A 12,498-nucleotide genomic window follows, 5' to 3' on the forward strand; every position below is an offset into this window, starting at 1 on the left:
TTCACAATAGCTGTGCTGATTTACATCCCTAAGAGTTCCTTTCTCTCCATATCCTTGTAGTATTTGGGTATTTTGTTTGTGTTCTTGCTTTTTTGATAATAGTTCTAACTGTGGTGAGATGGTGTCTCATTATAATTTTCATTTTCCTTCCTGGGAAATCTCTAGTGATTTCCTCCTCTGTAATTCCTGATATTTATAAAATGTGTGCTTTCTTTCTGTTAGTGATTTTGTGTGTGTGTGTGTGTGTGTGTGTGTGTGTGTGTTTTATTATCAACCTGGTTAGAGCTTTATTAGTGTCATGCATCTCTCAAAAGTCAATTTTGCATTTTGATAATTTTTCTCTATTGCCTTCTTCATTTTCAATTTTATTGACTTTATTGTCCTTATTATTGCTTGTCTTAGTATACATAGTTTTATCTTTTTTTTTTTAAATCGTACTTCATTGTCAAAGCTTGTAAGTATTGTTTTTTCTTCTGTTTAGGTGGTTTGACTTTTGGCATGCATATTGCCTAAAACATCAAAATCAATTATGATAAATCACACAGCAATAACAACATTCATCTTGTTGGGACTTACAGATGACCCACAGCTGCAAATTCTGGTTTTTATCTTTTTATTCTTAACATACATTCTGAGCGTCACTGGTAATCTGACTATTATCGTTCTCACCCTGACGGATTCCCATCTTAAAACACCTATGTATTTTTTTCTTCGAAACTTCTCCTTCTTAGAAATCTCATTCACAACAGTCTGTGTTCCCAGATTCCTCTATAGTATATCAACTAGGGATAACACCATAACTTACAATGCTTGTGCCAGTCAAATATTTTTTATTGGACTCTTTGGGGCCACAGAGTTTTTTCTCCTGGCCGCCATGTCCTATGATCGCTATGTGGCCATCTGCAAACCCCTTCATTACATCACCATCATGAACAACAGAGTCTGTGCCATCCTCGTCTTCTGTTGCTGGATCTCTGGGCTGGTGATCATCATCACACCTCTCAGCATGGGCCTCCAGCTGGAGTTCTGCGACTCCAATGTCATTGATCATTTTGGCTGTGATGCATCTCCTCTTTTTAAGATCTCATGCTCAGATACGTGGTTTCTAGAACAGACTGTTATTATCTGTGCAGTTTTTACTTTCATTATCACACTAATAGGTGTGATTCTTTCTTACATAAATATTATTAGGACAATTTTACGATTCCCTTCAGCTCAGCAAAGAAAAAAAGCTTTTTCCACCTGCTCCTCCCACATGATTGTGGTTTCCATCACCTATGGCAGCTGCATCTTCATCTATGTCAAGCCTTCAGCCAAAGAACAGGTGGACATCAATAAAGGGGTATCTGTGCTCACTACATCTGTTGCCCCTTTGTTAAATCCATTTATTTATACCTTGAGGAACAAGCAAGTGAAACAAGCTATCAATGACACAATCAAAAAAATTGCCTTTATTTTACACAAATAGGAGTGTGCTGGATATAAGCAATTAAATGAAAATGAAAAGTTAGTTCCTTTACGTCTTTCTTGAAGTTCTCACTAGATTAGCTGGATTAACTTTCTTATGGCCCTTTATTGATTTGTGACAATTTTGTGATTTTTTTATACTAATTTGTTATATGTGACAGCAGAATGCATTACAGTTCATATTACACATATAGAGCACAATTTTTCATATCTCTGGTTGCAAATAAAGAATATTCATACCATTTGTGTCTTTGTACATAGGGTAATGATATCCATCTCATTGCATTATCTTTTTTACCCCCATGCACCCTATCTTCCCCTCCCACCTCTTTGCTCCATCTAGAGTTTTTCTAATCTTCTTATTATCCCTCTCCCAACCCCACTATGAATCAGCTTCCTTACATTAGAGAAAACATTTGGCATTTGATTTTTTGGGATTGGCTATCTTCACTTAGCATTATATTCTCCTCTCCATCCATTTACCTGCAAATACCATGATTTTATTCTTTTATTGTTGAGTAATATTTTATTGTGTATAAATGCCACATTTTTTTTATCCATTCATCTACTGAAGGGCATCTAGGTTGGATCCACAGTTTAGCTATTGTGAATTGTGCTGCAATGAACATTGATGTGGCTTTGAACCATAGAATGCTGTTTTTTTAAGTCCTTTGTGTATGACTGAGGAGTGAAATAGCTAGGTCAAATGGTGGTTTCATTCCCAATTTTCCAAAAAATCTTCATACTGCTTTCCATATTGTCTGCACCAATTTGCAGTCTCACCAGCAATGTATGAGTGTACTTTTTTTCCCCACATCCCCGTCAACACCTATTGTTGTTTATATTCTTAATATTTGCCATTTTGACTGGAATGAGATGAAATCTTATAGTAGTTTTGATTTGCATTTCTCTAATTGCTGGAGATATTGAACATTTTTTTCATATATTTGTTGATTGATTGTATATTATCTTCTGAGAAGTATCTGTTCTGTTTTTTTTTTTTTTGGTGTTAAGATTTTTAAGTTCTCTATATACCCTATAGATTAGTGCTCTATCTGACATGCATGTGGTAACAATTTGGTCCCAATTAGTAGGCTCTCTATTCACCTCACTGATTGTTTCTTTTGCTGAGAAAAAGCTTTTAATTTTAAATTCATCCCATTTATTGATTCTCAATATTAATTCTTGTGCTATAGGAGTCTATTTAAGGAAGTAGGGGCCTAATTTGACATGATGGAGTTTAGGACCTACTTTTTCTTCTAATAGATGCAGTGTCTCTGGTTTAATTCATAGGTCTTTGATCCACTTTGAGTTGAGTTTTGTGCATGGTGACAGATAGTGGTTTAATTTCATTTTTTTGCATATGAATTTCCAGTTTTTCCAGTACCATTTGTTGAAGATGCTATCTTTTCTCCAATGCATGTTTTTGGCACCTTTGTATAATATAAGATAATTATAATTATGTGGGTTTGTCTCTGTGTCCTCTGTGCTGTACCCATTGGTCTATGAGTCTATTTTGATGCCAATACTATGCTTTTTTTGTTCCTATTGCTCTGCAGTATATTTTAAGTTCTGGTATAATGATGCCACCTGCTTCACTCTTTTTTTCTAAGGATTGCTTTAGCTTTTCTGGGTCTCTTATTTTTCCAGATGAATCTCATATTGTTTTTTTCTATTTCTATGAGGAATGTCATTGGGATTTTGATTGGAATTGCATTAAATCTGTATAGTGCTTTTGGTAGTATGGTCATTTTGACGATATTAATTCTGCCTCTCCAAGAACAATATTTTCATATTCTAAGGTCTTATTTGATTTCTTTCTTTAGCATTCTGTAGTTTTCATTGTAAAAGTCTTTCAATATCTTTTGTTAGGTTGATTCTCAAGCATTTTATTTTTTAAGGCTATTATAAAAGGGGGAGTTTTCCTTGTTTCCCTTTGAGAGGATTTGTCACTGATATGCAGAAATACCTTTGGTTTATGGGTGTTGATTTTTCATCTTGCTACTTTGCTGAATTCCTTTACTATTTCTAGAAGTTTGCTGGTGGAATTTTTTTGGGTCTTCTATGTATAGAATCATATCATCCACAGATAGTGCTAATTTGAGTTCTTCTTTTCTTAATCTATCCCTTTAATTTATTTTGTCTGTCTAATTACCAGTGTTTTAAGAACTATGTTAAATAGAAGTGGTGACAGAGGAATTGTGTATTGCTCCAATTTTTATAGGAAATGCTTTCAAATTTTCTCCATTTAGAATGATGTTTGCCTGGAGCTTAGCACAGATAGCTTTTATGATGTTGAGATATGTTCCTGTTATCCCTAATTTTTCTAGTGTTTTGAACATGATGGGAGCTGTATTTTGTTGAATGCTTATTCTGCATCTCCTAGAGATGATGATATGATTTTTATCTTTAAGTCCATTGATGTGATAAATTATGTTTATTGATTGCCATACATTTAACCAACATTGCATCTGTGGGATGAATCCCACTGGATCATGGTGCACAATCTTTTTGATATGGTTTTGTATTTGATTTGCCAGAATTTTATTGAGAATTTTTGCATGTATGTTTATTAGTGATATTGGTCTGAAGTTTTCTTTTTTTGATGTGTCTTTGCCTGGTTCTGGAATCAGGGTAATATTTGCCTCATATAATGGGTTTAGAAGTACTCCTCCCTCTTTTTCTATTTCATGAAATAATCCATAAAGCATAGGTATTAATTCTTCTTTAAAGGACTTGTAGAACGCAGCTGTGTATTGGTCTGGTCCTGGGTTTTTCTTGGTTGGTAGTCTTCTGATGGCGTCTTCTATTTTCTTGTTTGAAATCGATCTGTTTAAGTTGTGTATATCATCCTGATTTAATTTAGATAACTCATATGCCTCTAGAAATTTGTTGATGCCTTCTATATTCTCTGTTTTATTAGAGTACAAGTTTTAAAAAATAATTTCTAATTATCTTTTGTATTTCTGTAATGTCTGTTGTGATATTTCCTTTTTCATCACGTATGTTAGTGACTTCATTTTCTCTCTCCTGCTCTTTGTTAGCATGGCTAAGGGCTTGTCAATTTTATTTATTTTCATGATGAACCAACTTTTTGTTTTGTCAATTTTTTTTCAGTTGTTTCTTTTGTTTCAATTTCACTGATTTCAGCCCTAATTTTAGTTATTTCTTGCCTTTTACTGCTTTTGTTGCTGATTTGTTCTTCTTTTTCTAGGGCTTTGAGACGTAGTGTTAGGTCATTTATTTGTTGACTTTTTCTTGTTTTAAGGAATGAACTCCATGCAATGCTTTCCTCCTAGAACTGCCTTCATAGTTTCCTGGAGATTTCCATATGTTGTATCATTATTCACATTTACTTCTAAGAATTTTTAAATCTCCTCCTTGATGTCTTTTGCAGTTCATTGTTCATTCAGAACATATTGTTTAGTTTCCAGGTGTTATAGTAGTTTTTATCTTTTATTTTATCATTGATTTCTAATTAAATTCCATTGTGATCTGATAGAATGCAGGGTAGTATCTCTAATTTTTTTATATTTTCTAAGATTTGCTTTGTGGCACAATATATGGTCTATTTTAGAGAAGGATCCATGTGCTGCTGAGAAGAAAGTGTATTTGCTTGTTGAAGGATGAAATATTCTCTATATGTCAGTTAAGTCTAAGTTATTGATTATATTATTGAGTTCTATAGTTGTTTTTCATTTCCTCTTTACAGAATATTTTGCCAAGGATGTTCTGTAGTGTAGGGTTTTTTTTTTTTAGCTGTAATTCTTTTTAACTTTTTTTTTATCATGGAAGGTTTTTATTTCATCATCCAATCTAAAGCTTAATTTTGCAGGATATAAGATTCTTGGTTAGCATCCATTTTCTTTCAGAGCTTAGTATATTTTGTTCCAGGATCTTCTAGCTTTCAGGGTCTGGGTTGAAAACTCTGCACATAACCTAATTGTTTTTCCCCTATATGTAATCTGATTCCTTTCTTTCATGGCTTTTATTATTCTTTCTTTATTCTGTACATTAGTTATTTTCATTATAATGTGCCTTGGTGTGAATCTGTTATAATTTTGTTCATTGGTATCATTTACATTCCCGCCAATACTGTATAAGAGTTCTTTTTCATGAGGAAAGATGGTGGAATTGGACTAATCAGGGACTCTGGAACTCTACACAGCCCTGAAAGGAAGCAGTGAAGGAGCAGCTGACTAGAGAGAGGGTTAACAGAGTAATTGCTCTGACACTCAATATGGAGCAGTCTGAGACTTGGAGAGGCTTGAAGTTTGATCACCAGAGCAGAAAATAAGGACAGTATTTTTAACACTGAACCTGAATCAGGTTTGGGGAAGTGGACAGGGGTATCAGAAAGAGAAAAAGGAAGAGAAAAAGTACATGAATTTACTTCCTTACCAACATCTGGAAAGAAAAACAGAAACAATTAAAACATGAGAGAAGCAGAAGAGTCAGTGAAGGAGATCAAGCTATTTAATTTAAATTGTAAACAGAAAGCCACTCAAAGTGTGGCAGGCATTTCATGTAATACATACTTGGCCAGCCTCCCTAGAAAAAATTAAATCAATACAGCTTCTCCCCACCTTCAGATAGCAACAAATAAAACCAGAGAGAGCATATCTGCAGCAGGAAATCTCAACAATACATCTAGAAAGAACTTGTAGCAGGATGGCTATTACCAAAGAGGTGCTGAAACCCCACAACCACAACACAGACAAGGGGAGTGGGATGGATCTGACCTAGGAACTGTCACTCCCTGGAAGTGCTGGCCTATCTCAGTGCTCCACATGACCTCCACAGGAGATAGGACAGAGAATGGAAATAAGGATGGCTGCAATTTCTAGCTGTGAGCACTGAGAGCTTATATGCAGTTGGGGCAGCAAACATCTCTGTCCTGGGCCGTGGATACTAATAAAATTAAGAATAGAAAGGAATACAGTCGACCAATAGAACTAAGAGTTTGTTCTTTTAAAGGATAAACAACATTGATAGACCCATAGCAAAACTAAAAAAAAAAAAAAAGAGAAAGAAGACCCAAATCAACAATTTAGAGGTTAAAAAAAAAGGAGTTATCATCACAAACACTTCTGAAATTCAGAGGATCATTATTAGGAATTACTTTGAAAGTTTATACTCCAATAATCTATAAAATCCTGAAGACTTTGACAAATTCTTAGAGACAAATGACCTACCCAAATTGAAGCATGAGTATATAGAAAACGTAAAGAGAACAATATCAAACAATGAAACTAGGGCTGGGGATGTGGCTCAAGCGGTATCACGCTTGCCTGGCATGTGCCGGGTGATGGGTTTGATCCTCAGCACCACATAAAAATAAAATAAAGATGTTTGTGTCTACCGAAAACTAAAAAAAACTAAAAATAAATATTGGAAAATTCTCTCTCTCTCTCTCAAAAAACAAAACAAAACAAAACAAAAAAACAATGAAACTAAAGCAGTTGTTAGAAGGCCAGAACAAGATGGATTCTAAGCTGAATTCTATGAGATCATTAAATTATTTTATGAAATAGCAAAGGAGAAAAAACTATCAAATTCATTCTATAAAGCCAGTATAATCCTGACACCAAAAGCAGACAATAACACATCAAGAAGAAACAAACTTCAGACCAATTTCCCTGATGAATGTAGATGCAAAAATCCTTAAAAAATATTAGCAAACCATAATAAAAAACACAATCAAAAACACAATAAAAACCATACACTATCAATAAATAAAATTCACCAGATAAATAGAGTTAAGGAGGACTGAGGCTGTAGCTTTGTCATAAGTACTTGCCTCACATGTGTAAGACACTGGGTTTGATGCTCAGTATCATATAAAAATAAGTAAAGATATTGTGTGTCCATCTACAACTAAACAAATTTAATAGAGTTGAGGAGAAGTATCTCATGATTATCTCAATAGATGCAAAAGGCCTTTGATAAAATATAGCACCCAGTCATTAGTTCTCCATAGCTGGAGAAACTAGGGATAGAAGTAAATTACCTCAGTTTTGTAAAGGTTATATATGACAAACTGAAGGATAACATCATTTAGAATGAAGGAAAATGAAAGAATTACCTATAAAATAAGGAACAAGACAAAGATGTGCATTCTCAAAACTTTTATTCAACATGGTCCTTGAAACGTTAGCCAGAAAAATTGGACAAGAGATAGACTATAAAGGACATAAATAGGAAAAGAAGAAGCCAAATTTTCTCTTTTTGCTGATAACACAATCCTATATTAGAAACAAGAAAAATTCCACCGGAAGATTTCTAGAACTTATAATTTAGCCAAGTAGAAGGATACAGCATATACAAATCAATTGTTTTCCTAAATTATAATAATAAATCTGCTGAAAAGGAATTAGGAAAACTATCCCATTCACAGTAATCTCAAAGATTTTTTTTAAATAAATGGGAATAAAACTAAGCAAAGAGGTGAAAGACCTCTGCAATGAGAACTATAGAACCCCGAGGAAAGAAATTAAAAAAGACCTTAGAAGATGGAAAGATCTCCCATGTTCTTGAATAGGCAGAATTGATATTGTCAAAATGGCCATACTAACAAAAGTGTCATGCAGATTAAATGAAATCTCCATCAAAATACCAATGATATTCTTCACAGAACTAGAAAAAAACAATTCTAAAATTTATAGACCCAGAAAGCCAAATACCAAGCAAAAAAAAAAAAAAAAAAAGGCTGGCTGGAGGTACTATCACAATACTGGACCTCCAAGCATACCATAGAACTATAGTAACAAAAACAACATCTTATTGGCACGAAAACAGACATTAAATACCAACAGAATAGAATAGAAGACACAGAGAGAAATCCACATGAATAGAGTCATCTGGTGCCCCAAACCATACATTTGAGAAAAGATTGCCTTTTAACCAATGGTGCTGGGAAAACTTAATAAACCTATGTAGAAGAATAAAACTTGACCCCTATCTATCATCTCACACAAAAGTCAACTGAAAGTGGATCAAAGAACAAAGACCAGAAATTTGGCAACTGTAGAAGAAGATGTAGACCCAACACTCCAACATGTTTGCATAGGCACTGACTTCCTGAACAAGACTTCTAAAGACAAGAAACCAAAGCAAGGATCAATAAGTGGAAGAACACAAAATTAAAAGCTTGTGCAGAAATGGAAACAATTAAAAGCTTGAAAAGAGAGCCCACAGATTGAAAAATTTTGCCACCTGCTCAGACAGGAGATTAATATCCATAACATATAAAAAAACTCAAAAAAAGTTTAGTACCAAAAAACCCCCCAAATAACTCGAATAATAAATGGGCAACTAACTAAACAGAACCTTCACAAAAGAAGAAATACAAATGGCAAGTGAATATATGAAAAATATTCAGCATCTCTATCAATTGGGAAAATGCAAATTGAAACTACATTGAGGTTTTCTCTCCCTCATCAGAAGGGTAAAGATCAAGAATACAAACAAGAATAAATGCTGGATGTGGGAGGAAAGGTATGCTCATAGATTGCTGGTGGCATTGCACACTAGTACAACCACTCCAGAAAGCATTATGGAGATTCCTCAAAAAACTAGGAATGGAAGCACCTTATGACCTAGCTATCCCACTCCTTGGAATATATCCAACAGATCTAAATGAGCATATTATAGGTAATCAGCCATATGGATGTTTATAGCAGGTGCAATCACAATAGCCACATTATGAACCAGCCCAGAAGCCTGTCAACAGGTGAGTAAATAAAGAAAATCTGACATATAAAACTCCATTTTGAGTTTTTCTCACCATAAAGAAGAATAAAGTTATCATATTTGATGATAAATGGATGGAACTGGGGAGCATCATACTAAGGCCATGATCCAGAAAGTCAAGGGTAGAATGTTTTTTCTCATATGTGAAAGCTAAAACAAAATAAGGGGAAATGTGGGGGAAACTCTATAAAAATACAAGAGAGATCAGTGGAGTGGAAGAAGGGAATTGAGTGGGAGGGAAACAGACTGGGAAAAAGGAGGAGTGGTGCAATTTGATACAATTCAACATTACATTATTATAAAGCTCTCAATAAACCAAATCCAAATGTAAGTACAGGAAATAACTGATTATACTGAAGCAAGACAGTTTGAAGATCTTCTTTTAAGATCTGGAACAGGACAAGATACCCACTTTCACCATTCCTATTCCATACAGTGGTGAAATCCCAGACAGAGCAATTAGGCTAGAAAAAAATAAAGGCATACAAATTAGGAAGGAGAATATTAGATTGTCCCTGTTTGCAGGGACAAAATTTTTATATAGAAAAAAAAAACAAAATACTTTTCTAAAAAATGTATTAAAACTGATTGGCAAATTCAGTAAATTTTCAGGATACAAAATTAACATCCAAAAATTAGTAGAATATCTAAAAAGTAATAATAAACTAGCTGAAAAAGAAATCAAGAAAGACATCCCATTCATAAAAGCTATTAAAATGCAAAATTTGAAGGAATAAACAATGGAAGAAAAAGATCTCTACAATGAAAACCATAAAACAATGATAAAATAAACTGAACAAGGCCCAGCAGCTAAGGATATTTCATGTTTCTGGATTTGACGAATTTATATTGTTAAAATGCAATGCTACTCAAATCATTTACAGATTCTGTGCAATCCCCATCAAAATACCAAACATATTCTTCACATAACTGCCAAATAGGCAAAACAATCTTGAGCAAAAGAGGCAAAACTGGAGCAGCATAATACCTGATTTCAAAACATAATATAAAGCTATTGTAACAAAAACAGCCTGGTACTGGCATCAAAGTAAATGCACTGACCAATGCAATCGAAGAGATAAGGTCGAAGTAAATCCATAGTTATACAGACAACTATTTTTCATCAAAGTTTCTAAGAATACACAATGAGTAAATGACAGTCTTTTCAATAAATAGTGGTAGGAAAAGCATGTATCCTCATGCAGAGTAATAAATCTAGATCCCTACCTCTCTCTATATACAAACATAATTTGAAAATGGATTTAAGACTTAAATGTCAGGCTCGAACATTTGAAACTACTAGCGAACATAGGGAAGCACTTCAGGATATAAGTTCAGGCATAGTTCTTTTTGGGTAATTCACAAAGCACAGGAAACAAAATAAAAATAAACAAATGGGTATTCTATCAAATGAAAATTATCTTCTACACTGCAAAGGAAATGAGCAACAGAGCTAAGTAAATCTGAAGAAAGGGAATAAATATTTCAAACTATCCATTCAACAAGGGATTAATAACAAGAATATACAAGGCACTCATACACTCAAAAGCATAAGAAGAAAAAAATCCAATTTTAACATGAGCAAATGATCTGAATAGAAATGTCTCAAAAAGAAGACTGGCAGCCAGGTGCCATGATGAGCGCCTGTAATTCCAGTGACTTGGAGACAGAGGCAGGAGGAATGAGAGTTGAAAGCCAGCCTCAGCAATGGTGAGGCACTCAGTGAGACCCTGTCTCTAAATAAAATACAAAGTAGGGATGGGGATGTAGCTCAGTATTTGAGTGCCCTGAGTTGAATCCCCAGTACAAAAAAAAAAAAAAAATAAGACCTACAAATGGCTAAAAGTTTATGAATATACATTCAACCTCAGTGATATCAGGGAAATGAAAGCAAACCACAATGAGATCCTATTTTATCCCAGGTAGAATGGCTGTTAACATAAAGGCAAAACAAAAATACAGAAAAACAAAAAAACAAACAAAAAAAATAAAAAATAAAAAAACCCAGAACTGGTCAACAGGTGAGGCTGCAGAGAAAAAGAAACTCTCATACACTATTGATGGAAATGTAAATAAGTATACCCATTATGGAAACCAGTATGGAGGTTCTGCAAAAAACTTTAGAACTACCATATGATCCAAGAATCCTACTGCTAGATTATTTCCTTTGGGAAAGGAAATAAGTGTGTGGAAGAGATATCTGCACTCCTGTGTCTATTGCAGCATTATTCACAATAGCCAAGATATGGAATCACCCCAGGTTTCCATGAGCAGATAGAAGGATTAATAAATAAGTCAAAAACTAAAAAAAAATAAAATTTAATAAAATAAATTAATTGTAAAAATTATTCCAATATGATTTTATATATATATATATATATATATATATATATATATATATATATATGAATTTGGAGCATATTTAAAAGTTTAAGAACATTTAACTGGGCGCAGTAGCACACACCTGTAATCTCAGAGGCTTGGGAAGCTGAGGCAGGAGGATCAAAGCCAGCCTCAGCAACTGCAAGGCACTAAGCAACTCAGTGAGACCCTCTCTCTAAAGGAAATACAAAATTGGGCTTGGGATGTGACTCAGTGGTGTAGTGCCCCTGAGTTCAATCACTGGTACCCCTACCTTAAAAAAAAAAATTAAGAACATTTGGCATTGTATATCCAATTACACAAATTATGTTGTTAATGTTAATTTTTAAATAGTGCTTATAAATATATTGATATATTTGTAGAAATAAATTAGAAATGTAAACAACATGGGTTATGTAATTTTATGTTTTTCTTGTCTAATTGAAATTTCCCAACTATAATGAGTAACTCATGTAAAAATGTTTTAATGAGAAATGTGGTTTCTTATGATCTTCCCTCAGTGTATGTGAAGTGAAAGTTTTTAAAAAGGAGCTAAAGTTGTATTTTATTTCATAATCAGATTCTTTTTTTTTTTTTTTTTTGGTTCTATTGGCTTTTATCCACAGATGCATCCTCCTGTCTCTAAGGACACTGTCTCCAAGGAAGCCAAAGGTAGGATACTTTTATTTTTTTTTTAACCTCAAATTTGGTTACTCCATAGATTTACTAGTAACCATGTGTAGGTCACCAGAGACTCTCTTTTTCATTTAGTTGCATTTTTATCAAACAGAGCAAATGTAAGCTAGATACAGCAAAGGTACCCATTGACCTGAGAAGTCAGAGTGCCAACTATCCTCAGGTAAAGATTCCTAACATTCCACAGTCTTCATATTAAAATGTTTTCTTTTCTTTCTTTGT

At 33.9% G+C, this 12,498-nt stretch overlaps 1 protein-coding gene across 1 annotated transcript; it reads left to right on the forward strand.

Annotated features, from left to right (window-relative positions):
* The first annotated feature begins 529 nt into the window (after window positions 1–529).
* On the forward strand, window positions 530–1,468 carry LOC113189563 (olfactory receptor 6C2-like). Its single transcript, XM_026398409.1, has one exon. It carries the CDS (start codon window positions 530–532, stop codon window positions 1,466–1,468), a length of 939 nt encoding a protein of 312 aa, XP_026254194.1.
* Window positions 1,469–12,498: the final 11,030 nt, after the last annotated feature.

The sequence above is a fragment of the Urocitellus parryii genome, chromosome 5 (genome assembly GCF_045843805.1).
Source record: "Urocitellus parryii isolate mUroPar1 chromosome 5, mUroPar1.hap1, whole genome shotgun sequence".
Lineage (NCBI taxonomy): Eukaryota > Metazoa > Chordata > Mammalia > Rodentia > Sciuridae > Urocitellus > Urocitellus parryii.